This window comes from Fusarium sambucinum, chromosome II, assembly GCF_050947815.1.
Source record: "Fusarium sambucinum isolate potato_lamoka chromosome II, whole genome shotgun sequence".
Classification (NCBI taxonomy): Eukaryota; Fungi; Ascomycota; class Sordariomycetes; order Hypocreales; family Nectriaceae; genus Fusarium; species Fusarium sambucinum.
The window spans coordinates 2,892,702-2,918,677 of record NC_139293.1 but is presented as its reverse complement, the minus strand read 5'-3'; the positions used below and the strand labels follow the sequence as shown (position 1 = coordinate 2,918,677).

At 46.8% G+C, this 25,976-nt stretch overlaps 10 protein-coding genes across 10 annotated transcripts; 4 read left to right on the top strand and 6 right to left on the bottom strand.

Annotated features, from left to right (window-relative positions):
• Positions 1-1,252: 1,252 nt before the first annotated feature.
• On the top strand, positions 1,253-2,025 carry FSST1_007782 (uncharacterized protein; the record flags this gene model as incomplete). Its single annotated transcript, XM_083224600.1, has 3 exons — positions 1,253-1,424; positions 1,480-1,703; positions 1,828-2,025. The coding sequence occupies 3 exons, from the start codon at positions 1,253-1,255 to the stop codon at positions 2,023-2,025; spliced, it is 594 nt and encodes a 197-aa protein (XP_083083743.1).
• Positions 2,026-2,609: 584 nt separating this feature from the next.
• Positions 2,610-4,202, bottom strand: FSST1_007781 (major facilitator superfamily domain-containing protein; the record flags this gene model as incomplete). Its single annotated transcript, XM_083224599.1, has 4 exons — positions 2,610-2,782; positions 2,830-3,485; positions 3,536-3,686; positions 3,740-4,202. 4 exons carry the CDS (start codon positions 4,200-4,202, stop codon positions 2,610-2,612), a joined length of 1,443 nt encoding a protein of 480 aa, XP_083083742.1.
• A 416-nt stretch (positions 4,203-4,618) lies between these two features.
• FSST1_007780 (uncharacterized protein) lies at positions 4,619-6,989 on the top strand (the record flags this gene model as incomplete). The annotated part of the gene is made up of 6 exons (XM_083224598.1): positions 4,619-4,830; positions 4,881-5,733; positions 5,777-5,930; positions 5,978-6,161; positions 6,211-6,360; positions 6,407-6,989. 6 exons carry the CDS (start codon positions 4,619-4,621, stop codon positions 6,987-6,989), a joined length of 2,136 nt encoding a protein of 711 aa, XP_083083741.1.
• A 478-nt stretch (positions 6,990-7,467) lies between these two features.
• On the top strand, positions 7,468-9,273 carry FSST1_007779 (FAD-binding oxidoreductase; the record flags this gene model as incomplete). Its single annotated transcript, XM_083224597.1, has 3 exons — positions 7,468-7,615; positions 7,674-9,151; positions 9,205-9,273. 3 exons carry the CDS (start codon positions 7,468-7,470, stop codon positions 9,271-9,273), a joined length of 1,695 nt encoding a protein of 564 aa, XP_083083740.1.
• Positions 9,274-12,210: 2,937 nt separating this feature from the next.
• Positions 12,211-14,172, bottom strand: FSST1_007778 (lysophospholipase catalytic domain-containing protein; the record flags this gene model as incomplete). The annotated part of the gene is made up of 1 exon (XM_083224596.1): positions 12,211-14,172. The coding sequence occupies one exon, from the start codon at positions 14,170-14,172 to the stop codon at positions 12,211-12,213; it is 1,962 nt and encodes a 653-aa protein (XP_083083739.1).
• A 627-nt stretch (positions 14,173-14,799) lies between these two features.
• Positions 14,800-16,530, bottom strand: FSST1_007777 (sugar porter family MFS transporter; the record flags this gene model as incomplete). Its single annotated transcript, XM_083224595.1, has 3 exons — positions 14,800-15,151; positions 15,203-16,058; positions 16,122-16,530. 3 exons carry the CDS (start codon positions 16,528-16,530, stop codon positions 14,800-14,802), a joined length of 1,617 nt encoding a protein of 538 aa, XP_083083738.1.
• Positions 16,531-17,099: 569 nt separating this feature from the next.
• On the bottom strand, positions 17,100-18,017 carry FSST1_007776 (shikimate dehydrogenase family protein; the record flags this gene model as incomplete). The annotated part of the gene is made up of 1 exon (XM_083224594.1): positions 17,100-18,017. The coding sequence occupies one exon, from the start codon at positions 18,015-18,017 to the stop codon at positions 17,100-17,102; it is 918 nt and encodes a 305-aa protein (XP_083083737.1).
• Positions 18,018-19,063: 1,046 nt separating this feature from the next.
• On the bottom strand, positions 19,064-20,017 carry FSST1_007775 (shikimate dehydrogenase family protein; the record flags this gene model as incomplete). Its single annotated transcript, XM_083224593.1, has 1 exon — positions 19,064-20,017. One exon carries the CDS (start codon positions 20,015-20,017, stop codon positions 19,064-19,066), a length of 954 nt encoding a protein of 317 aa, XP_083083736.1.
• A 367-nt stretch (positions 20,018-20,384) lies between these two features.
• FSST1_007774 (type I 3-dehydroquinase-domain-containing protein) lies at positions 20,385-22,979 on the bottom strand (the record flags this gene model as incomplete). The annotated part of the gene is made up of 2 exons (XM_083224592.1): positions 20,385-20,585; positions 20,640-22,979. The coding sequence occupies 2 exons, from the start codon at positions 22,977-22,979 to the stop codon at positions 20,385-20,387; spliced, it is 2,541 nt and encodes an 846-aa protein (XP_083083735.1).
• A 384-nt stretch (positions 22,980-23,363) lies between these two features.
• On the top strand, positions 23,364-25,749 carry FSST1_007773 (uncharacterized protein; the record flags this gene model as incomplete). Its single annotated transcript, XM_083224591.1, has 2 exons — positions 23,364-25,609; positions 25,659-25,749. 2 exons carry the CDS (start codon positions 23,364-23,366, stop codon positions 25,747-25,749), a joined length of 2,337 nt encoding a protein of 778 aa, XP_083083734.1.
• Positions 25,750-25,976: the final 227 nt, after the last annotated feature.

Genomic DNA, 25,976 nt, shown 5'->3' with positions numbered 1-25,976 from the left:
ATTGTTAAACCGTTTCCAAATTGCTCCGACATTAACTTGACGTTCACATCTCAAGAGGCTAGTACTGGAGAACGCTGAAGACCTTTCGCTTTCCTGGGACCCAACGACACGTTTGTTGCATGTGGTCAATATTGAGCTCGCTCACTTCCTTTGTACCAAGCGATAGCGTCCCAAATCCGTTCAGAGGCTCTATCCACGTTATCCCTTCAAGAAGCTGAACAGTCGAGACCACGTTTCTCCAGCTGTCGGGAAGACATTCCATAGTTCTGACCTGCTTTTTGAGAGACGTCATTGGGAGGCTTCGCCATTCCCCTGAATGCTCATCAACTCACTCTGCGGGAATTGCGAAACAAGAAGCAAGCTCGAAGTTTTGGAAACGTCTAACATCTAGAGCTCGAGGCCAAGCATTCCAGTGGAGATGATGATCATCCATGATCTTGAAAATAAGGTATCCTTGCTTTGAAATAAAAGTGCACCGTCCCTTCTGTCAGGTCTACCTACCATAAGAGTTGACTAAGTTTTAGGATAAAAATAAATAGCCCAAGATTTATAGCCTAAATTTCATAAAGTGGCTTCTCGATGACACCAGAAACGTCACAACACCTCTTATACTTAGCTCTTCTTCTTCTTCGCTCCTATAAAGGTGTAGCTTCCCATATTGCTTCATGGCATTTGGGAAACGATTCTGCAAATTCTGATGGACAGATGAAGCAAAGCCATCATACGCATAGTCGCGTCGCAATACCACAGCTTTTGGCGTCTCTGAGCCTTGGGGAAGCGGAGGGAACGTCGGTAGGAGGAGATGCGACATCTTGACTTGCGAAGGGGAGGGGGACCATTAAACCTCTTTGGTGTTTACAGGAGAAGCCAAGGTGTATGAAGAAATGAGAGGAGTGTTCAGAGGAGTGAGAGAGGTGTATGAATTAATGAGATATGGAGAATGGTGCATTTGCGTGCAGTGAATCACAGACAGCCACAGACAACCAATACAACACTAACTCATCTTATAACAATAATAATTTTCTTTTCTTACAACTACAACTTCTTTCTTTACTATAACCAAGAAGATAGTGAAGATTCTTTTTGCACCTTTCATTACGGTGTTTCTCGATCTGCAGTGCCATCATCGCTCCTTCCCAATTTGTCCGCCGTCCACCGTCCGCCATATCAGCCGCACGGGCCACCGAAGCCACCCCGACCTCAGTAATCCATCGCTCACCTGCCGTCCAAGGGAGTCCAGCAATTCGCAATAATGGCTTACATTTCGGAACCGATGGCGCCTGCGACCGAACAGTCCCTATTCCCTATTGATGAGACTACGGAGATCATTTGGCCCGAAAATATGCCCGAACCTCCTGAACTTGAGGAGGAGCTAGAGACCACCGAGGGAGCGGCCACTTCAATCGAGGAGGACAATCGCAGCTGTCAGTCCAATCACTTCGCATGTCTGCTAGTTACCAATGCTAACTTCTGTCTTAGGGACCGATCTCGTGGAAGAGCAAGTTGCGCGGATGCCAGAGATTAGAAGGATGTCCATGAGACGTCTAACTGAGCACCTGTATTCGCATTTGCCTCACTCCCAAATCGACTGGGAGTTTGATGGCCCGTCTTCAGCCTGTCGTGTCGTCGGCCTGTCTTGTTTCGGTCAAGACTACAAATCCAACCAGAACCTTGGGGCTCACCTGCGCAATAAGCCACATACCGTAAGTCGCTTGCCTGTCTACTTCATGTCTCTACTAACAGTGCTTTAGAATTATGAAGCATCCTTGGCGAAACCTAAAAAACCAACCCTACCGTCCTCAGCCCCATCAATAAACTCGGAAAAAGACAAAGGCAGCTGATTGTTTGTCGCCGCCGACATCTACCAAGAAGCAACGACTTGAACATACTGTTAAGAGCTCTGAACTTGTTGGTCATGATCTGGAATTGCCTCTCAAGCCAAGTGATGAAGCTTTGGAGTTGTCAATGGTATTCAAGTACCCATTTTGGTTGGAGGTGCCAGACTCAGATGCGGATGAAGAATGAGAAATTAAGATAAGGCTGATGGAATGAATATGTAGTTAGTATGGGAATGAGAACTAAGGAAGATCTGAGGACTAGAGTGGATGGCGAAAATACGGATTAATGCAAGAATATACCAAGTGTTATCATGAGAATGGTAATGAAAATTTCGCAAGAGCTCATAGTACCTAAGCATAAAATTTCCAGGAAGCGTTGCGAAATTATTATTTTTTCACAAACAAGAAGTACAGGCGTTAGACAAGCCTATAATTGTAAGCGTGGCTTCTGATTTTTTTTTCGATCAGTGCTGGCAGATGAGTTCAAGATAGGAGCGGCCGAAACAGCAATTTCTTTGTAGAACTTTACTACACCAAATCTTCAATCAGTTTTTACCATCTCAACAAACCACAACCAAACATTGCCGAGCCTTCTATCCCTGATGTTTTTCTGATGGTGTATATATGCTATTATGTCGACCCTGAAAACAATTTACATGACATCAGTTTATTGCTGTCTTCTTCTTTCGAGCCATCCAGGTTCGTTTGAGACATACTGATATACCTAGATATAGATGCTACAGTTGAAATCCTGTCCCAACTTAGGCCGTCTCACAAAGTATATCTAAACCCTTCCCGACCCTCGCACAGGTACTTGCCTTCATCAGCCTGCTTGTTATTGCGGCGGAGGACAAGCATAGTCAAAGCAGCAACGAGAACGGCTGCAACATTAATTGCCATGACGGCGATAATTCCCGGGAGGTAGTTGGGTGCATCTTGTTGACCTGATTCTGTTAGAATCATGGAAGGGATAAGCTTGGATAGAACTTACGAAAAACCATGCTCGAGTAGATGCCACCAACACCACTGACACTAATCAGGATACCAGTTGATACCGCACGTCGTGCATCACCAACAATATTGTTAGCCTGCCATGCCAATGTTGTCACAACGAGACCATTCGCACCAGCAACTCCGAGGAAAGTACCAATATATCTGGGTGTGGGAGAGCTGAGGAATCCAGTCATACAAAGTCCAATAATGCCAACAAGACCTTGAAAGATAACGAAAGGTCCACGCAATTGGAACTTATCAGCAAGCCATGAGATAGTCATGGCCTCTACAACGGCAAAGAGGGCTGGAGGCGTGCTAAGGATAAATGAAAGCTCGAGAGAATACCCAAGACCGCCCCGAAGGATGATGGGAAGGAAAAACAGGAAGGCGTATACTCCGACAGCACCAGCCATGTACATAAGAGAGTACGCCCATGGCTTCCAATCAGCGGCAGTTGTTGCCAGAATCTTCATCGTTACCTTCTCGTGTTCCTCGGGGCCACGGTCCTCGGCCAAGCGGGCCTTGACGAATGTGCGTTCCTCAGCCGTAAGGAATGTGTTTCTGTCCGAGTCGGGAAAATCGACGATGATAAACCACGAGCCGATACCAGCGATGACTGTGATGGTACCTTCGACGATGAAAATCCAGCGCCATCTATACTAATTAGCTGCAGGCCCTCTCAAATCAAACCTGTGTGTACTGACCCTTTGTAATGATGATGTTTGGATATTTGAATCAGACCATATGCAAGGATGTTGGCGAATGCCGACAATGCGGAGGCTGTGAGGAAGAAAACGGCCATACGTTTCTGCACCTCGTAACGCTTGTACCAAGAAGAGACCAGATACACGCAGCCTAGATGTTATAATTTAGACAGGCATGATTGCTCTTAACGACAGACGACTTACCTGGGAAGAATCCGGCCTCAAAGACTCCAAGTAGCGCCCTGAGAATAGCAAGACCGATCCAATTGTGTAGAAAACCAATGCCCAAAGACACCAAGCCCCAAGCTACAGCAAGAAACGCAAGCCAATTGGCAGCACCAAGTTTATGAATGAAAGCATTACTGGGAATTTCGAAGATAATGTAACCGATGAAGAATACCATCAGGGCGATAGAAACACGGTTGCCTTGTGCAAGACCGAGGTCCTCGTCCATTCCTGAGATGCGGGCGACTGCAACGTTGGATCGATCAACAAGAGCGATGGTGTAAAGGCATCCTAAGATTGGTAAGAGTCGAAAATCGATCTTCCGAAGAACTCTCTTCTCAAACTTGGCATCTTGTGTGGCTTCGGCGTTGTCTTTGGAGTCTGCTCGTTCTATCTGCTGGCTGTCTTCCTTCAACATGTCGATGTCATGTTCGTGGGTCATGGTGGATGTGAATGTAGATGATGTAGATAGTGCTGATGTCAAATAGACAATTCTAGCAAAGAATTCGGGGAATTCTTATATATTGCCAACTTCTACTAAAGTAATCGAGGTTGCATGATTCGAAAATCCGGGGTAACAAAGGTTACTACACTCTGCACTCTGCGAAGATGAACGCGATATCGGGACTGGCCATCGGCTATGGACCATAGCCGATGGACGACAATATTGCTTGAGACATCTCCACCAAAATGGACAAATAGGAACTTGGCCGCCATGCACTGTTCCGGTGAAAGAATGCGGGGTTGGCTGGTTGCTATTCCCAGTCTAGTAAGGGTTGGATGTCGAGACTTTACGGCGGCCGGTAATACCCCAGATCTTGCCAGAGTCAGTACAATCGGACCTCACTGTTACACACAATGGAGCTGTCACGCATACGCCTGCAGCCAAGGGTCATGATTACAGGCACGAACCGGGCACCCAACTCTGGCAGGAAAAGAAGTACCGCATGTCAACGTTGCAATAAACGAAGGACGAAATGTGATGGGTCCATCATTGGCGTCCCCTGCTCTGCCTGCAAAAAAAGCAACAATCACGACCAGTGCGCCCTCATACAGTCTAAACGTAAAAGGTACGTTACTACCAACCCGCAATAGCATTGATCTGACATTGGCTTGGTAGAGGGCCTGATGGACGCTACACATTGGAGCCTCCATCCGGTTCTGAATCACTTCGACGTTCAGCTGATATCACCGTCGACAACGCGATGGATAGCAGTATGCCCTCTCTACCTCAGAGACGTGGGCAGGAAGCAAGAAGTGGATCTGAAAGGGCATCTTCCTCAGCCCAAGCTGTAAGCCCATCGTCACAGCTGACCATACAGCCGAGTGTTGTTGGTGAAAGCTGGTATGCGTCCTACGTTATGAGAGGTTATACTCCCGGCCATAACAGTGTTCATCGACCAATCGGTGACTGCAATGAGACAGTCCAAGATGTCACCTTCGCGACGAAAACGAATGAGGTCTCCAGTAACTTATCACAGCCTCAAGACAGGCCTGGCTTGTCTGATCTTCCACGGCCAGATATAGTCGACGTTCTGATTAAAGCTTACTTTGATCGGTTTCATACTTTTTGCCCGATTCTCAGCAAGAGGTTGTTCTTTACATCTATACATGAAGGGAGCGTATCTGGAACACTATTAAGAAGCATTCTTTTTGTTGCGTCCTTGCACTGCGATCTAGAGGTTCTGCATCGTATGGGGCATAGCACTCGCTTGGATGCCAACCATGATTTGTTTACCAATGCGAGTACTTCCTTTGACATGGATAGAGACTCTACGAGACTCGACATGATACTGGCGTCCTACCTCTTGCACTACTGGTTCGGAAATCCTACAGCCTACCGAGACTGCCACTGGTGGATTGCTGCTGCTATTCGATCTGCGCAGTGCACAGGCTATCATAGAAGTACAAGCAACAGCCAATTATGTCCTGAGCAACGATCTCGATGGAAGCGAATATGGTGGTGTCTATATGTAAGTCCTTAACCAGGACAAGTAGCTTCAGCTGACCAAGCAGGTTCGTGACCGTCAAATCGCGATATCAACTGGCACACCCATGGTGATCAACGACATGGATTACGACGTTGAAGAACTTGTTGTGGAAGATCTGGCCGATGAGAGCGCGGAGACAGCTCAGTACATCGTCGCGCAGGTCAAACTGAACAAAGCAGGCAAGCTGCCCCGTACCTCCAGTGTTAACATCTTGCTGACTTTATAGTGGCCCAAATGTACTTCGCCCATTGCTCACCATCACGGCTTCCTCTAAGTAAGGACTTGGCAGTTTGCCAAGAGGCCATTCAGGACATTCAGGCTACCTTACAATCATGGTTCGATGAGTGTCCAGCACTAAACTTCTCCAACGGGAATCATCATTTAAGCTTAACGCTTCAAGTCTGTTACCAGTAGGTATTCCGTCTTTTCGAATGGCATCCTACTTAATCCACCTTCCAGTTACTACGCCATAAACCTCTATCAGAGGCTACAAAGACAGTGCAGCAAATCTAGAGAGACAAAACTCGTCGTTGACGCCGCAACACAAGTATTCAACCTAGTGGAGAACTCCTTATTATACTGGACTCCAGAACATTTCCCCATGATTTAGTAAGTCTGCTTAAATCTTGGTATTCTATTGCTAACTCATTCGTAGTGTATCCGCTCTGTTCTCAGCCATGATGGCTCTTGCGGTGGACGGAAGTAGCACGGCACCCAGAAGTGACCAAATGTTTGTCAAGATTCGCCGCGGCCTACTTGCTCTCAAGCAATTCGAACAAGTCTATAATCTTGCACGTTGGATTAGGAATTTCTTCATGGATATCTTGAATCGATCTGAGACAGGAGGAGGTCATGATAAAGGACAAGCAGGCAGCCCTCGCAGAAATGGGAATACAACTGATATGCAAGTGCCAGAAGAATCGACAAGGCATCTTGACAACCAGGAGCCAGCCAATATGCTGACAGGCACGATATCACAGGCGGGTCAGCCCACATTCGTCACGTCCGACCTGACTCTTGAAGACGCCACATTCATGCTTGGACAAGACTCCAATGATGCCAGCGTGGACGGGGGAGGTTTCTGGCCAACTTATTTGGCCAACGGAGTCTTTCCTAACACAGTTTCTGGAGATGCCATAGACTTTCCACAGCCAGACTCGACTCAGTATCAAGCCATGTACTTCCTGGCCGATCTAGGAATAGCCAATGTTGGTTCTGAGCCTGTCTATGAGGGATGACATGCCAGACACATACGGCTAAGGCATTGTAGTCATAGGACCTCAATCAACAATCAATCGTATAAACATGGTTTAGCGTTTGATGTGACTTCCTGTAGAGAACCATAATCGAACTGCGGTTTTAGAGCCTCGGTTTTCTTGATTGTCCGGGGCAAATGTTTGATGCTCACACCATAACGCGGGGTAGATATGACCAGTAACTAAATAGTTACTTGGTAATTTTCTAATGCCAAGCCCGTCCAGGCCGTCGTCCATAGCCGAAGGCTCATAGTTTATCGCCGTAAGAGGAAATTCGTAGACACCATAGCCGATGTAATCAGCTCCACATAAACTTCATCAACTATGGGATTCAGATATACAAAAAGTGAATCGTGATACAATGAGAAACAGACGCAAGACATATCTGCCCATATATATCCATTCTCCTTTGCTCTAGGCTACTACTCAGTTTTGTCAGATATCTTCTTTACCACTGATCATGTCTGTTGCATTAAAAGCCTTACGTAGCGCAAGGGCAGGACGTTCATCTGCAGCAACACGCCTACCATATCACCAGTTCAGATCACGGTCAGATACGTCAGCTTCACCAGTTCCATCATATAGAAATGGTTCAGGTAACCGAACGGGTAGGCGTATAACATTTTTTCTTGAATGTTTATCAAGTTGCTTACTTATCTGCAACAGGGGCGTACATCGCCGGACTTGCAGTAATTGGTGCTGCTGCTTGCGCATCTACCACCATTGACTGGTCAGAGAAAACACGGACATTGTCTACACAGCCACTCGCCAGCATGCCCAAGATACAACACGACATCACGGCAGCTAACATTAGAGCTGCAACTGAAGAGTTTGCAGCGTTGCTAGGTGCTGAAAACGTATCCACAGACCAAGCAGACCTCATCACCCATTCCGGATCAGACTACCAGTCTTATGCTTGGACTGAAGAACAAGCTATTTGTTCAAATGTCATTGTCTATCCAGAAACAACTGAGCAAGTCTCAGAGTTGATGAAGATTTGCTCCCGACGCCGGCTGCCTGTGACACCTTACTCTGGTGGCACTTCAATCGAAGGCCAATACATTCCCCATTTTCAGGGGATTTGTGTTGACTTTGGTCGAATGAGTAGCATCGTGGAGCTCAACAAGGATGATTTAGATTGTGTTGTGCAGCCAGGTATTGGCTGGATGGACTTGAACGAAGAGCTTGCAACGCATGGACTCTTCTTCCCACCAGATCCAGGCCCAGGTGCCATGATCGGAGGGATGGTCGGAACAGGTTGTTCTGGTACTAACGCCGCGGCGTATGGTACTATGAAGGACTGGGTCTTATCATTAACCGTGGTCCTCGCCGACGGTACGATCATCAAAACTCGCCAAAGAGCAAGAAAGTCAAGTGCAGGCTACGATTTGACAAGGACATTTATCGGAAGCGAGGGAACATTAGGTCTGGTTACTGAGGCGACGCTCAAGCTCGCAGTCAAACCTCCTTGTGAAGCGGTGGCCGTATGCACATTTCCATCGCTACGCGATGCCGCGTCTGCAGTGCGAGATGTTTTATCTGCAGGGATTCATGTCGCTGCTGTTGAAATCCTGGACGATGTTCAGATGAAAAGCATCAACGAATCTGCTTTGACCAGCATTAAATGGAAAGAAGAGCCAACTCTGTTCTTCAAGTTTACCGGCAGCGATGACTTCATCGTCCAACATCTCGCCAAAAAGGTTGGAGTTATCACAAAAAAGAATCGCAGCACAGCATATACCTTCGCGTCAGACGAAACAGAGCGAAACGAGTTGTGGTCAGCGAGGAAGAACGCGTTGTGGAGTATGCTTGCAATGAGAAAATCGCCAACAGATAAGGTCTGGACGACCGATGTGGCAGTTCCGATGAGTAGACTCCCAGACATTATCGACTTTGCTAAGGACGACATTGAGAAGTCGGGGTTGCTCGGGTCCATCGTCGGGCATGTTGGTGATGGCAACTTTCACACACTGCTATTATTTCCTGAAGACAAGCGACAAGTGGCTGAAGATATCGTTCACCGAATGGTTGACAAGGCGATAGAGATGAAGGGGACAGCTACGGGTGAGCATGGCGTCGGGCTTGTTAAGCGAGATTACCTGGAAAAGGAACTGGGCAAAGAAACTGTGGATATGATGCGTTCGGTAAGTTTTCCCCCTTTATTACTGACGTCATGTGACTAACGTTTGGATCGTAGATGAAGAATGCGTTTGACCCAATGTGCATATTAAACTGCGACAAGGTGATTCGCATGCAAGCTGCATGATGAATAACATAATTATTCTTATTGACGCATCGTTTTTGGGCCAGAGGTAGATTTCCCAAATAGTTTTTACAAGGATTATAGTGAACAGAGTGACAGTAAAATTGGTAACGCTCAGAATTGACGAGCAAATCGTCAGAACATTGCCAAATTGTAATGTCCTAATAAAAAGGGGGGAAGCGTTAACATCCTGAGTATTATCACGAAACAGTTTATTAAATGTCCAACAAGAAAATGTCAAATCAATCTGTCTAGTTAATTTCCAATGCTGCCAGTAATCTCCCTTTTTACACTCTGTTATTATCATTCTCGTTATAGGGTAGTGCTTAGTGGGTGACAGAAAAGCTGACCTCCTAAATCTTAGGATATAAGAGTAAGCAGCCTAAAAAGTCTGATCTAAATGGTCCAAGCTAAGCTACTAATTTTGTCGCTTATGTTTCTGGCGACGAATGTTTCGAGACTATCTGCGGAACCGCGATAAGGGATCACGAGACTTGATATCAGGCGGAAGAATGTTAGACCGGCGTGTGACAACGGAAACGGTATAATCCGTTGCTGTATGAAGGAATAATTAACCACGACAACCTAAGTGATGTTGTAGTTCCAGTATTTATTTAGCAATATTATAACTGTCGAGGAATCATTTCGAGCACACTAGTAGTTACTTGTTGTTGTCTGCCCAATTCCGAAAATCGTGGTTACATAATATGCCAAGAAATGAGGCTTGAGCTACGAGTTTCCAAACCCCACCTTGAAACCAACCTTTGTTCCGCCCATTCAAGCATGGGACTTTTTTTCTTATACACTTGTATCCACGATATTACCATTCTGTCCTCCAGACAATCTAAATCATGACATCTGCTGCCTGACAAAGGACCCTGCGTCTCTTGAAGAAGACCTATATTAAGAACCTAACATATTACACTTTCTGCCCCTAGCTATATCATTACGACATACCACGGTGGCAAGCATGACAGAAGAGGCCGAGTCATCAAAGTGGAAGAGAGCGCGCGGTCCCAAGGTCAGATCTGGCTGTACTACTTGGTAAGATGACTTCATCACGTCACACGTCCGAGGCTAACGAACACAGCAAGTTTGTAACCCTTCAAATAATAAAACTAGCGATAACCTAAACTATTATCCAGAATCCGCCACTTGAAGTGTGATGAGACAAAACCAGAGTGTCTTCGGTGTCTGAAGGACAAGCGGACATGTGATGGCTACGAAGCGCCAAAACGTTACAAGCCTAGGAAGAAACGAAATCAAGACACTGTTGTCCACCGAACCACAGTTTCCTCAAGACTGCTCGTCCCGGCAGGACTGTCATCAGCAACGTTTGGCTCATCGATAGAGCTGGATCTCTGTCACCATTTCCGAATATGCACAGTTCCAGAGCTGAAAAGTTCCCTGAATGCAACGAGTATCTGGCAGACCTACGTCTTACCACTCAGCCATGAATTCGAATCTATCAGAGTCGCGATAGGCGCGTTGGGTGGCGCACACAAAGCCTTTAAACTTCAGACCCAAACCGACTCTTTGACCCAGTCTCTTGCACAATCTTATGAAGTGGCATCAATTAAACAGTACAACAACGCTATTCATATTATGCAGAAGTATATGGAATTGCCAGCAAGGAATCTACAGGAGATCTTGACATGTTGTTTCATATTTATCTGCATCGAGAGTTTGTATGGTCGCTACATGAACGTGACTAGGCACCTCGAGGCTGCATTTTCCCTTTTGAATCATCATCACACCTCCAACAATGGCGTTGGAATCAGACTGAAAAGCGGTGAAGACGATTTAGAGAAATTCATGGAAGATATGGGCCCTGCGATTTGTGGTCTTACTTCTGATCTCTTTTTCTTCATGGGAGATAGTCAGTCGTCAAAGCTTGTTTCCGAATTGCAGAAATGGCTTCACCGACAAGACCCAATATACCTACAGGAACCGGGGGCCCCATTCTTCTCAGTACAGGCCGCAGCATCGTGGCGAACACAAATGGAAACGATGCATGAAACAGACGTGTATAACGAGTGTCACATGTGCTCAAGTTTGGGCTATTCCTGTGGCATGGACGCCTCAGCCTGCAGGAAATCTCAGTGTGGGTTAGATACCGCATCATTCTTCCGGTATTGGAGCGCACGTTATAGCCCATCCAACCTCAATTTCGACCCTACGAAAGCCTCGGTGTCCGAGATGTCCCGTCAAAAAGTCCTCGAACTTGAAGAGACAACATGGCGTGCTAGGTTCAAGCTGAAATCCATCAAGGGTAATCTTGCGACATCAGATTGTATGGAGATCTTGAATAAGGCCGAGTCAATCATGGATCTTTCAAAGAGCCAGACAGGCCACATATTCAACTTCCAGGCGAATCTAATACCACCCATAGCCTACGTTATTATATCGTGCCAGGATGAGAGAATACAGTGGGAAGGCGTGCGGCTTCTACGCTCTCTTGGCAGAAGAGAGGGAGTTTGGGATAGCAAAAAGGTTGCCGATGTTTACGCAAACATGATTACTGCAAAAGCGAATAGGTTGCTGTCTTGGGATGATATCCCTGCTGACGTGCCTCAACTTACAAAACTGCTAAGTTCCATGAACCTGGTAACATTGCCTGCTAGTCAGTAAAAGGCTGTGGTACATGGGGTCTTAGGTTATCAGACGAATTGACCGCTGGAAGCATAAGAGATGAAATCAGTAGGTCAGCTTATGCTCCTTAGATCAGAGTTCTCAGACCACTTGTTGATGTACTCCAAGACTTAAGGGGCCAATTTTCTGCTACAGGGGCTAGACTGGTACGTTAAAGATACATTAGATGCAGATGAACTGCTAGATAATGATGGCATGGATTTGGGCTTCAATAGTGAAATAAATATGATTAATTACATCATTGGCATGATGTAGATATATCCAAACCCAGAAACTACCTGCCGATTACTAGATAGCCAAGAATAAAGCCGCTCCAACAAACACAGACATATACCAACTCGGTGTGAAACCGGCAACAGCTGCATTGTCTTCCGCCGCCGCAGTCTCGTTAGCAATTATAAATCCAGGCTCGTAAGTCTTAATAGCTGTGTTATTCAACTTTCCGTCCCAGCAGTATCTGTCAAAACATGTGCCGCACTCCTTGGGAACAGTCTCATTGGCCTTCCACCAACTTCGGCTCATGATGGCACACACGACACATGTGGGCCATTCCTTATCAATAGTACCATTGCCCTGAGTGGCACCGTTCAGAGCATTGAGAATGATACTGTCACGCTCAGGGATGCTGTATGAGAGATCGAAGGTAGAGACATTGCTCAAGAATGTGTAGGGCGCGTTGGGAATGTAAAAGACAAGAGGAGGGGGAGCTTTGCCGTCTGAAAGCGTGAAATTGTCTGCATCACAACCAAAGAGTGTTGGGCGTTGATTCAACTTCTCATTAATGAAAGTCTCAGCTGATGGAATAGAGGGAAATTGAGTTCCGTTTCCTAAGCTGGAATCGACACGATCGTATGTCGCACGAAGAGCGGTACCATTGGGCCAACTGTTGTCCGTGTCCGCTGAAGAATCGATGGCAAAGATGATGTCGACACCACGAACAGGCTGGATCAAGGGATGGAGTGGGATATTCTGCAGATCCTCTCCTCCATCGACAAGAGTTAATTGATGGTCCTTGGCATTGTAGCTTTTTCCTGTCACGTTCCACTGATAGAATGGATTGGGAGAATAATCCGCAATGTCCTCATCATTGGTATCCAAAGCTACCAGGACTCCCTGGATAGCCTTGACGACAAGTGAAGGAATGTCATTTTCTTCTCCAATCTTGGTGATGTTGTTGAGCAGGAACTGGTTGAACAACGAGGAGGATGTGCCCATAACAAAGCCGAACTGATCAAAGCCACGTACACATTCGCCGCCCTTTACGATAGTTCCATTCGTAAAGTTAGAGCCAATGTACTCCACAGGAGCAAACCCGTAACTAGTGGGATCCCATGTTCCGAACTCGAACGGGTTGAACTCGTACACAGTTGCGTTGAGAGAAACGATACGCTGACCAGGAGCACGGCCATCAGCAACGAGGATAGGAAATGGAGTATCTGCGTCTTTGAAGTTGGAAGTATCAGCGATGGAGGAGAAAGTATACGCAGGACCACCCTGAGAGGCATCGATCAGCTGGTAAGACAGAGCACGACCCCACCAGTCAGTGAGTGTAGTATTCCACCCATCGGCCTTGTCGTCAACGGCGTCTTTTATGTCATCCCAGTATTTAGCCGTGTTCAAAATGTTGAAGCCTGACTTTTCGGGTCCCTTGAAAATTGAACGGTCAAAAGCCCAGATATCTGAACCCTTGTCACCCTTTTGTAGTTCGGGGATTGTGGTGAAGTTGTTGGCAAAGATGGATCCAACAAGCCAACCACCTCCTGACAGACCAGCCAAATAAGTAGAAGATTGTAAAAGACCACTGATGGGACCGGATTCGTTGTTGCGTGAGTCAGCAGCAGAGATGAAGCCTGCTCCGTTCATGAGGGCTCGGTATCCACCACCAGAAGCTGCGATGGCGATGTTAGGTAGCGCAGTCGCATTGTTTTTGTTCTTCTCGATCCACTTTTCGGCATCGAAACCTGAGATGTTCACTCGGGATAACAAGTCCTTCATTGGATCTATCGTGTTGTTTCTTCGGCGACGAACCCAGGCTTCTTCCTGGTCTGAAAGTCCATCGGCAAGTCGGATCTTCGGGCGCGTCGAGGGGCAGTCAACCACTTTTGGCGCATAGCCACCGCTTGGAGAGTCTGGAAGAGCCCGGATACTGAGGGATTTGCCAACTACTGGTGCTGCGACCAAACCCGCGTCATCCGGGGCAGCAATGGCCGAGCTGGTAAGCCATAGTGTAAGGACGAGAGAGCCAAGCATGTTGCTTGTTGTGACAAGCCAATGTCTAATATGAATGTCTCAAATATTGTAGATAAAATGTCTGGGGATATAGCTATTCAAGTAGGTATAAAAAATCTGCACAGCCTCGGGGCTGATGGACGTTGTAAGAAATACGAAGTGGGTGACAGGAGAATTAAGCGGTAGATCCCCTGATGTTACTCCATACAGGAGGCCTGAGCACATGTTAAACGTCACATAGAGACCTAAAGTGAATGGCTAGCGTGACGCGTCTGCCAGGCTGGCTCAGGTCAGATTGCAGTAGAAAGCATCTGAACCAATCCCGATCTACTGTGGCAGTAAATACCTAATCTTTTTTTGGATCCCTCGGCGGATGAGCCGTCGAATCTCGGATCGATCGGCAATCAGCTAAGCCCCATCCGCATTGGCAAATGACGTAGCGTAATAGTCAAACGGATACGGTGAAACGAATCATGTTGGACAGCAATCAGTGGAACATGTAATGAGTGGCTGTCGTTGGCCTGACAATTGTTGTGACACCGGAAATACCGGCTACCATCCACTGGATCCAGTGGTGAAGAAAAAACACAGCCGCGGTCTTATTAAGGTTTGCTGCCGAAATTACCTGAGGAATGTGTCAAGTCAACGTTACGCCTTCTCCTCGTGCACAACACTCTCACCCTGCTTGCCATAAACTTCCTCTGCAGCCCGTCGTTCCGCAATAACATCATTTGTTTGACGACGCCATGTACGGGGCATACCCTTGCGACTGAATAGTATATCCATGTCCTCGAGAGAGATACCTTTTGTCTCTGGAATGAGGAAGAAGGCAAAGAACAGACCAAATACGACAGAACATGCGAATAGAAGAAATGTCCCGTACGTGATGTCCGCCATCATGTAAGGAGTAGAGTACACAATGATGAATTGACCAAGCCACTGGGCACATGTTGTAAAGACTAAACAGATTGAACGAATAGCCATGGGGAAGATTTCAGCACTGGGGACATTAGTAACGAGGCCTCCATGGATATAAAACAGGCAGACGTACCAAAAGATCCAAGGTATTCCATTCCATGAAATTGCATAAAAGACAGCAAAGATATAAATCATGACAATAGCCACGTAAGCGCCAGGGGTCTTTTCTGCAGGGACCATTCCAGCATCAAAAGATCCAGAAAGCTTAGAATAGATCCCTAGATAGAAGAGAGCGATCGCTGCCCCGGCTGACCCAATCATCAATGACTGGCGACGACCAAGAGCGTCAACACCCCAGATCATGTAAAGTCCTGTGGCGCTCGCCTTGACAATGCCAAAAATACCAGTTGCGAGGAGTCCAACGCTTGTTCCAGTAAAACCGATAGACTTGAAAATCGAGGGAGAATAATAATTGAGCGCATTGATACCTGACATATTCTGGATGAACATGAGAGCGATACCGAGGAGGAGACGAGGTCTGTTGGTAGGCCCCACCACCTCACGTAGTTTGGCAAAGAAGCTTTTATCAGCCCCCATAGCCCTGTCTTCTTCTATCTGGTTCAGAACAGTGTCAATCTCCCAGTTGAGGTAAGCGTGGTCGGCGGGTAGTTGTCGAAGGCGCAGTAGGACCTTGCGAGCCTGGTCGGTTCGCCCAGCGTTCAGCAGCCAACGAGGGGACTCGGGCTGGAAGAACATGCAGATAACAAGCAATGTTCCAGGAGCAAGCTGCAGTCCAAATGGTATATGCCATTGTGCATCAGATGTAGGAGAAATGTGGATGCTGACACCGTAATTAACCCAGAAGCCTATGATCTGCGAGAACTGTAAGAAGATCTCGAATATGCCGATAAGACGTCCTCGAATGGCAGGTGGACCGGATTCGGAAATGTAGACAGGAATGATCATGGACGATGCACCGACAGCGAGGCCTGTGTTAGACAGAGGTTAGCTGTTGCCTCAATCATTATTGGGATTCTAAAGGGAAGACATACCAGTAAGGACCCGACCAGCATAGATGAAGGACAGTTTGCCATCAGCAACAAGTTGGATGATAGCACCGAGGTTGAAGACGATACCACATAGGATAAGAACCCAGCGACGGCCAAACTTCTCGGTCATGTAATAACAGAGCAACACACCAAAGAAGCAACCGCCCTGGAACGTGCTGACAATATTTGCCTTCAGTGATGCCAATGCAGTGCCAGTCTCAGAGGCAAGATTGAAGCGTTCTTGGAAAGATGGGAGTGACAGAGTACCTCCGATGAAAGCTGAATCATAGCCAAACATAGAAGATCCTAGTGCTGCAGAAGCGGCGAGAGCGTAGATCCTCCAGTTGTAAACTTCTGGAGGCGCTGGGTTGGCCGAGTCATCCTTTGGCCTGGCAAATATGTTCTTAACCATTTTGACGTTGCTAATGGCAGGAGGAATGTGTGGTTGCAGGGTGAAGATGGAAATATGAGGCACAGGAAGAGAGGCGGTTATGATGGTAGATATGCATTTCTGGGATCGGCCTCAATTAAGCAATGCGGAGAAAGGGGCACTACCCCAGATTTGTTACCCCGGATCCTTACCCCAGGTAATCTGAGCATTATCTCGACCAGGTGATGGGCGGAAAAGACAATTGCCGCCTCCAATTCGCCAAGCTGCAATACCAAGGGTGTTGTTCAAGGGTCAGATAGGACGGACTCTTCCCGATAAGGCAGACCCCTAGATCTGGCGCATGCACTCACCCTGGTACATTACCCGAAAGAGGTAATGTGGAATAATTTGTTGGATGACCAGAAGCATCACATCAGTATTATCGCTTCGTTCTCCCTCTGTAATGGATGTGGCAGCGACTTAAGGTCTTAGAGAGGTCGCACAAATAATGCATATTGTCTATGGGCACATGATTAAGTCTTGACATTACATGCAGGGACTGGGAATCCGGAACCTAATTCTTATCTAGATACTGCTTGTTAAGCTACTATTTATTGTGACCCGAGAGCCTTTGCTATCGCCGCTTTGGCAGCTTCAAGGGGCATATCACTCAATGGTTTCTGCATCCAGAGAACCTCCTGCGCGATACCCTGGTAGATCATGGCCTCTGTTCCAGGAATCACCTTCCATCCGTTATCTTCAGCAAGACGGTACAAGCTCGTGACTATCCTGGGATGATAGCACATCTCGAGTAAGACACCCTTTTCCTCCCTCTGAACGAACTCAACAACAATGTCTCGAGCCAAAATCTCGCCTTCCGTGCTAGGAGGAAAGTCGGGGATTGTGCCAACAAAAAGAGCCGGCGTCTTTAGATCCTTTGCCTGCTCCAGAGAGGAGATATAGGTCATCTTTGGGCCGTCTTCCAGCGCTGAAAATGATTCTATCACTGCGTCCGCCTCTTCCTTCAGACGGTTCACAAGATATATCTCGCTGGCGCCCAGCCACTTGTGCAAAGCGTAGACAGCGCTCCTGCAGGCACCTCCGCCACCGATAACCAGTGCCGGCTTTCCCTTGCTCCTTTCAGTGATTCCAGGACAATTTTGTAGGAAGGACTCGCGACATCCGACGCAGTCTGTGTTGGTACCGATATACTTTCTTTCACCCGTAACTTCATCATTACGGATGTAGACAGTGTTGATGGCGCCTATTGCCCGACCTTCGTCTGTTACTTCGTCGCACTCGTTGATCCAAGCAACCTTGTGTGGCATAGTGACGGCAGCTCCTATACAGTTGCTGGCCTTGAGTCTGGGTATAAAATCACCCTTGTCGACAGATTCGACCAGCTCGTACGTCCATGGCACCTTGAGGCTTTCGAAGATGGTTGAGTGGAGAAGAGGTGCCAATGAATGTTGTAATGGGTAGCCGAATAGGTAGGTACAGCGAGGCTGCTGAAGATCGCTTTCGTCCATGATGGGAATGTATAGGCTATGCACGACACGCGTATGTGATACTTTGTTTGTCGTTACTGAGAGTAATTCTTTGGGTACCGGAGGAGTTAAAAGTACTTTGGGTTCTTAGGGCTAGTCTTTACGACAATAGCGTCTTTTCTGGATCCATACCCTTCTCTCGATTGGGCGCTGTTGATAATTCTTCCCTGGTCACACTTGACTAGAAGTGGATTCGCCGCGGGGTAGCAGACCGCTAGAATCTCAAGACAGTCCGGTATTTGTATGCCATCGATGCATGGTTCTTCTTTACTATTGAGATTTCATGCAGGGTCATTTGTGAATCCGGGTGCAGTAGCGATGTTGTCCATATGTGTATGTTATGTAACCTGATCATGGTATAAAAAGGAAGACGTCCGCATAAATGATCTCTTCTACGGTTGCACCCTCAGTCCTCAAAGTTTTGTCACAGTCAATACTCACATTCGACCAAACTTTCGGGACAGCTATCCCGTTGGAACCGGTTCCCGACCCAGCAGTAAGGATGCGGAGGTCCGGAAAACTGCTTTTTCTTAGTTCATGAAACCGATGTCACTCCATCTAACACGTGTGATGCTTTAGTAGATTAAAAGCCACCCTCCTGCCACTAGACCTGATATCGGGCGGGTAAAGCTTCTACCGCTCGGCTGATGGCTGTATGGAGCAAGGCAAAAACCTGTAGTAAGCATATGATAAGCTTGCCAAGATCTGTACATCAGACCAGACTCTCAACTGGACGACAGCCGAGTAATCGATGGTGATAGAGGGTCTCTTTACGGCCGAGATCCAAAACTCTAGTACAGGATTAGATAAGTACTGTGAGATTATACTCAGCCATCTTAGTCATAGTTTAGTTGCTATAGGTGACTTCTCTACATGGAATTCTTAACAGTGATTTGTAAATAATTCATCAGTATTATCAACCCTGTATTTAACACGATGAAGTAAAGTCAGGCCATGGATTTGCTCTGATAGAGAAAACAGTGGAAGTAAGCGGCAATTGTCTAACATATCAACGGCGTCTTGTACTTCTAAGCACCTGCTACCCTTGCCTGCATAGCACTCCGCATTACCTCTACCGGAGCCTGTTTTCCTGTCCACAGTTCGAATTGTGCATACGCCTGCTCTTCGAGGATGTCAACACCCCTATACACATCCCACTGTGAGTGTAGTTGAGCTACTGTCATCATTCCTGTTACTTGGGGCCTGTACGCCATCTCCACTAACACTCCTCGTCCGGGTTTTGAGAATAAGCCAACAGGAATCTTGTCTTCTCCCAAATCATCAGCAGGTATACACGCCACGATGAGGCCAATTTCGTCATCCTCAGCTTCCTCGGCTTCCTCCAATGAAGTGAAGACACGTGTTTTTAGTTCCGAGAACCTTGATGCTAACTCTTCGGCCTTGGATAAGGTCCTGTTGACGACGATGAGTTCGCGAAACCTAAGTGTTTGGATAGCGTAGCAAGCCGCTCTAGCAGCACCTCCAGCTCCAAGCACTAGTGCCGACGATGATGTAAAGTCCCGACTTCCAGACTTTAGGATACACCCCCTGATGCCAATCCAGTCCGTATTATCGCCATGAAGGACCCGTCGCCCATCTGCCTCTTTCACAACAACAGTGTTTATAGCACCGATGTTCTGTCCTTGTTCGGAGACAGAATCCAAGAGCTTGCCAATTTGTAATTTGTGAGGGAATGTGACCGATGCACCGCCGAAATCTGGGCGATTAATGATTTGTTCCACTGTTTGATCGACATTTTCACTCTCGTGAATCTGGTAGTGATGCGGAAAGCCAAGTTCCCGGAAACCAGCATTGTGCAGGGTTGGTGATAGGGAATGAGAAATATTGTGACCAAAGATGAAAAACTGCTTTCTGTCCACAATTTGTGGCAAGTTGGTTGACTTATCGCTCATGACCTTGGTCGTGGAAATTTGACAGCCTTCGTGTCGTTGACCCTGCGGAGAGTTGTTGTTCGCAACCATGACGAGTAGATAGTTGATTGGAAGTAGAGTAGTAGAAAAATATTTGACTGGAACTTGGGGTATGATTGTGATAATCTGTCTCTGCCTGATGATGGAAGATTCACGGTGAGGATATTAAGAATGTCTAAATCGATTAAAACATGAAGGATAGATAGTGATCTGGGTGGCAAAGATCTTTCCCGGGCAGGGCGAACATCTCAAATATGTGGATCTTTAGGCATTTACCTCATTCTCGTGCTTCTAGAAATAAGGAATGTATGTATCTGATGATAAGAACACAAGTACAATAGCTACACACTTTTTCTATTTATAGTTATCGCGTCAGGTACTAAACATGTAATTATTATATTCCTCGCTCAATATTGGGTCACCTTCCCACTCTTCTATTATATGCTTCGAAGACCTCTTGCCTCATAATATTAGCTGGCGCTCTTCGAGTTGTAAAAAGCTCGAATTGCATCATTCCCTGCTCTGGTAGAACCTCGAGACCAGCTACTGTGATCCACCCCCTGTCAGCAAAATGCTTAGTTTGCTGTAATAATGGAGTTTCAAGTGCCGTGTATGAAAGCTGCGTTTATTTGTGAGATTTAACTCCATAATATCATATCGGTATGGTACTTACCTCGACTACAACGCCACCAGTTGGGCTCGACAGCCAGTCTTCAGGAAGACTCGTGTCCACGGAACATTTCCCGTCGATGTCTTTGGTAGCGATACAGGACACAATAATGGTCGGTAAACTAAATTCCTCTGGCCATGTATCATTTTTTGAATCAAGTATCTTAAACACTGGCTCTGTCATACGATCTGGACTCTCACTATTCCTTTGAGAGGCCGACGGATTAGTCTTATTTTGCAGGTTAGTATTATTTCTTTGACTCTTGAATTGCGCGATGAGCTCTTCGGCTTTTGACCGTGTACGGTTATGAACAACGATGTTTTTGATTCCCAGGCGTATAAAGGCGTAGGCGGCTGCTCGAGCCATTCCGCCAGCACCCACTATCAGGCCCGTTGTTCGCCGTCTAACAGCATTGATAGGAGACAGATTACGCTGGACACAGGTATGTATACCGATCCAATCAGTGTTTTCACCGAAGAGCGCTACAGTTGGCCCGGCTGTGTTTCTGTCGAGTAATGAACCCACCGTTGGGGATTTTAGGCATATCATGGTGTTGACAGCTCCAATGGCTTTGGCTTCCTCACTGAGAAAGTCCATTTTTGGAATCACTGCAGTTTTAAAAGGGGCAGTAATACTGGCTCCCCCAAACTTGACGTCCTTGACCATCTCAAAAAGTTCGTCCATTGAGTCTTTTGTATAGATGTTGTAATGGTGGGGCATGCCTAGTAAATTGAAGGCAGCTTCGTGCATAGCCGGTGATAGACTCTGTGAGGTGTTGTTTCCATATATACCGAAGAACTGGTCGTCGAGTAAAAATGATGCAAAGGCTGCTCTTTGAGCCTCTTGGACAGTCAGGAGAGAACTTGACGGGCATCCGGGTGCTAACTTGCGGACATGTGGATGAGTGACTGGACTTAGGATTGAATTTGTGTAACAGGACATGCGTCCAAGAAGGCCAGTGTTGTAAGCAATGATCGGAATTGTGTATTGCTGGGAGGACTTTACACGGTGGACAAAGTGTTGTACTGAGAAATTATCCGCCAAACATGTCGCCTTCTTGCATACACGAAGGATATCGCAGCCAAGGGTTTGGGCCCGCTGAACCATATCCCACTGTTTCGGTGAATCCCATCCATCATCTCCATCGTCGGATGCAGAGTAGTGACCAATAATCTTTGTCTGGCCTTTTGAAGATACCAGGGCTTGGATCTTGGCTGTGTCGAATTCGAGATTCACGCAGAGATATTCAGGTCCAAGTCTCAGCCCATGGTTTAGTAGACGGAAATATTCATCTGTGCTGACTTGATGTCTGTCGTAGGAGCTCACCTGGTAGATGATAGGAAGACAGATATTTTTCCTGATGACAGACACTTGCCTGCTAATATGATCTGCTGTCGTGTCGTCGAGTTCATGTCCGTCCTTGCATACAGTTGACATTGGTATGGTAAGTTCAACTGCGTCGGCCTCAATGTCAAAGTCCCTGAGCTCCGACATCAAGGTAGTAAGTGTTGTGAGTGGTATCGATAACGCATAAGTGAAGCTTCGTGAAACTAAAGGTAGAGATGAAAGGCTATGTCGAGCTTTGTATTTTCCATAAGAATCATCTCGCTTAACTATCCCATGTATTAGGTTGATGAAGTCTTTCTCGACATTTTTGAGAGCGAGGGCCGAAGGAGATAGGTCCCCACGTGAAGGCGAGGTGGATTTGCGTATTGATGTGTCAGAAATGTTGTAGTACTCAAAGCTTGATAGCCTTCTGTAAGCTGGCGTGGCTCGACGAATGAGATCTCGGATTGTGTCTAGATCAAACACGCGTAAGTGCCTTTGGATATCATCGGCGTCGCGTAAGACGTAGATAATAAGATGTTCTTTGGCGAACTCCGCAAGCCATTCTTTTCCCTTCCCTTCCACAGCACCAGGCCCGCAGACAATGATAGCTCCAGTCAGATTTTCGAAGAGCATGGATCTCATCAGTTGCAGTTCCTCCTGTCGATACTGAGAGATACCATTGGCAGATTTGTAAGCTGCTCTCGAGAGGCCAGTGACTTTGTAGAAATATTGGTCGGCATCCAGAACTCGAAAGCCCAAGGTACTTGAAGCTAACACGGCCAACGTGGAGAGGCCACTCCCGCGCATACCAATGAGTGCGATTGATGCATCAGGCGCATACTCTGTTATTCGCCGTGCTGTGTCTGGGCTGTACGTTCTAGACTTTGGTGTTTTGGGAGTAGGCGCGTTTGAGTACTCTGAAAGAACTCTTGGTGTACCAGCCTGTGTAGAGGGAGTATAAGGTGATATGGTCGAACGAGTAGTTTCATTATCTAACCGTGGCGTTGTAGTCATCTTGAGTATGCCAATAGATTCAAGTAGTAAAACTGGTTACAGTATCATGGAAGTCCTAGAAAAGGACCCTAGCGTGTTGTAGCCCAGCTTTGTCGTAATTTAGTAGCCCTTCCGCTGTAATGGTGGCTAAAGATCCTGGCAACTAGTCTGAACCAATCGAAGACAGGCGGCAGAAGTCTTTGCCGGCGATATCACGCTTGTAAACATGGAGCCTTCGTACCCCGCATCGCTTTGCCTCATGTGGTTGGTCTTAAGGTCGATAGTTTGATTGGATATGACAGTTGACCCTGGTACAGTGATCCATGGACGACCCAGCAGAAAGATCAGTCTTATGGCGTAAGACAGAACAGCACAGCAAAGTCATCAATTGGTCCTAGGCACAACATGTCAACAACAAAAAGTCAACTGGATACCGAGATCCCATCGAAGACACTCCCGAGAGGTCCAAAGCGAGCAAGGGCAGAGGTTGATGAGTCTGACGAAGGATCGAATGGACGGAACAGACATCGTGTCACAAGGGCCTGCAATGAATGTCGCAGACGTAAGGACCGCTGCGGTGGTCAAAAACCGTCTTGTAGATCTTGCGCCGAGAATGATCGTGTTTGCAGCTATGGTCCATCAAAGAAACGCGGGCTTCGCCCTGGTTACGTCAGGGCCATCGAAGTCTTGCTAGGATTAATTATCACTACAATCGAGGGTAGCGAAGCTTGGATATGCGGGCTACTCCAAGGAGAGACAGGACATATCTCATTCCGACCAGCCTTGCTGAAAGTTCAGGACTCTGATATATCTGTCGATTTCTTACTTGAAACATGGCGTAAATGCAGTTTGGCCAAACACGCAGGAAAGCTCCTGGCGCAAGAGGGTCTCGAGACTGATGAAGATGGCACTGACTCAACTCGGTTCTTCGATACAAAAGTAGTCGAAGCTTTTGTACTGTCTCAGTCATCGAAAGATGATGATGCAAACGCCCTCTTGACGCCAATGAACACGGATACCACACCACAAGGAGTGGTACTCTTTGACTCACCTCCTACGAGTGTCGTCTCGGCTCATACCTCCCACCATTCTGCAGAGACAGTGTTACAAACATCCACTACCCCCAAACAAAACATTCCTGGGCCATCTCTTTCACCCATACCTCAACTCCCCACGAACTGGCCATACCTCATGGACGTCTACTTTGAAACCACGCATAGCTGGTTACCCATTTCTCAGAAACACGAGCTTCTACGTACAGCGTACACAATAGCAAACATCTCATCAAAATCTGCCACCACACCTTCTCCCGGAGAATTGGCCTGCTTGCATGCTGTGCTCATATACGCCTCCCATCAAGCCAGTACAATAGAAAAGACATCGAAATCGTCATTCGACCATAGCCATGGAGTCGAATCGCCGCAAACGTTGGCTCAGTCTTCCTTGTTTGCCGACCCCACCGCTTACGATCTGGGCCATGTTAAAGCTTTCCTCATACTATCCTTGCTTGAGATGGATCGCAAGAACTGGATTGATGCTTGGATCACTATCGGTTGTGCATTGTATACAGCAACTTCACTCGGATTTATATCGCGGAACTCAACAACAGAAGAGTTGCTACAGGGCGATGACGTTAAAAGGACAGTTTTGGGCTGTCTAGCACTGGAAACCATTATTGCATCGCAACTTGGCACTGCAACATATTTACAATCCTCGGATATCTCGCCCAAAACCCTTCTTACGACTGACGGCATAGAAGAATGGGAACCATGGCAACCTAGGATTCTGGTAGACACGAAAGCCATTGCAAGTCAGCAGGTCTCAACCCGCCATGTGCCTGGATATGTGATAAGCACCTTCAACAGATTACTCCAGGTCATGGCTCAGTTGAATGACTTGATACATGCAGAAAAGCGACCTGTATCAGATAAAGCTCTACACGAAATGATGCTTGCGTGTCAGCAAAATCTCGTTGACGACACTACAAACACTGCTGATATACCTCCTCAAAAACTTTGCCTTTGGATGGCCTCTATTGCGACACTCGAGATTGCAGCAGCAGAACGTCTTGCCTTACATGGTACAAACTCGTGGCGTCCCGATGGTTACTGGAGGAGTACTGCATCATTCGTGGACCTAATAAAGACCCGAACTCACTCCATGGGACGTTGTTCTGTATCTCCCGTGATCCAAAGTTGTTTAGATCTCTTGCAAAAGACGATCGCTCGTCACCAACAACAGTATGCCGGCACTGACGCCCAGGATGATTTTGATCTTCTCCAGCAGAACATTGCCGCATCTATGGGCTCATTGCAGACCGTCTTTAATAAAGAGCCCCATACGGACGTGGGTTCAATGGATCAAGCACCAACTTATGTTCCAAAGCGAATGCACCCTACATTTACAAATGGCTCTATAGAACCGCGAACCGATACAATCTCCGATATGTCGGCTACGACCTTGACCCTTGGTACACAGATAGAACTAATACATTCCTCAATGGTCCAGGATGATACGTCGACGACTATTCTACCCCAGACCTTGGGCCTAGAAGACAACGCGACTTTTGATGCATCAAGATCTTCTTTGGGGGAAGATTTGGAGGACGACGGCCTGTTTGATAGCCTTGCCACATTGGATTCAACCGACTGGTACGCTTCCCCATTGATACACAAGTAACAAATATTGACTATTATACAGGTTGGCCAACCCTCCTGAATTCATGCAACACCTCGGTCTACTTGATAACCCATCGAAAAGCATAGAGAATATTTTTGATATGGAGTTTTGAGAAATAGGCATAGCAGATGACAGTGCTGCATGTTGTACTACTATGACGGCGAAAAATGTTACCACTTTCGATCATAAGGAGACATTGGTTATATAGATAAGCGTTGAAGAATGAACTTCTCATAAACGGAGGAATTGGGTAAAATGATTATCAGAGTTCCGGTATGTTGACGAAAGTGAACTTAATGTGGGCCTGGACCAGAAGTCTCTAAAACATGTATTATAAGG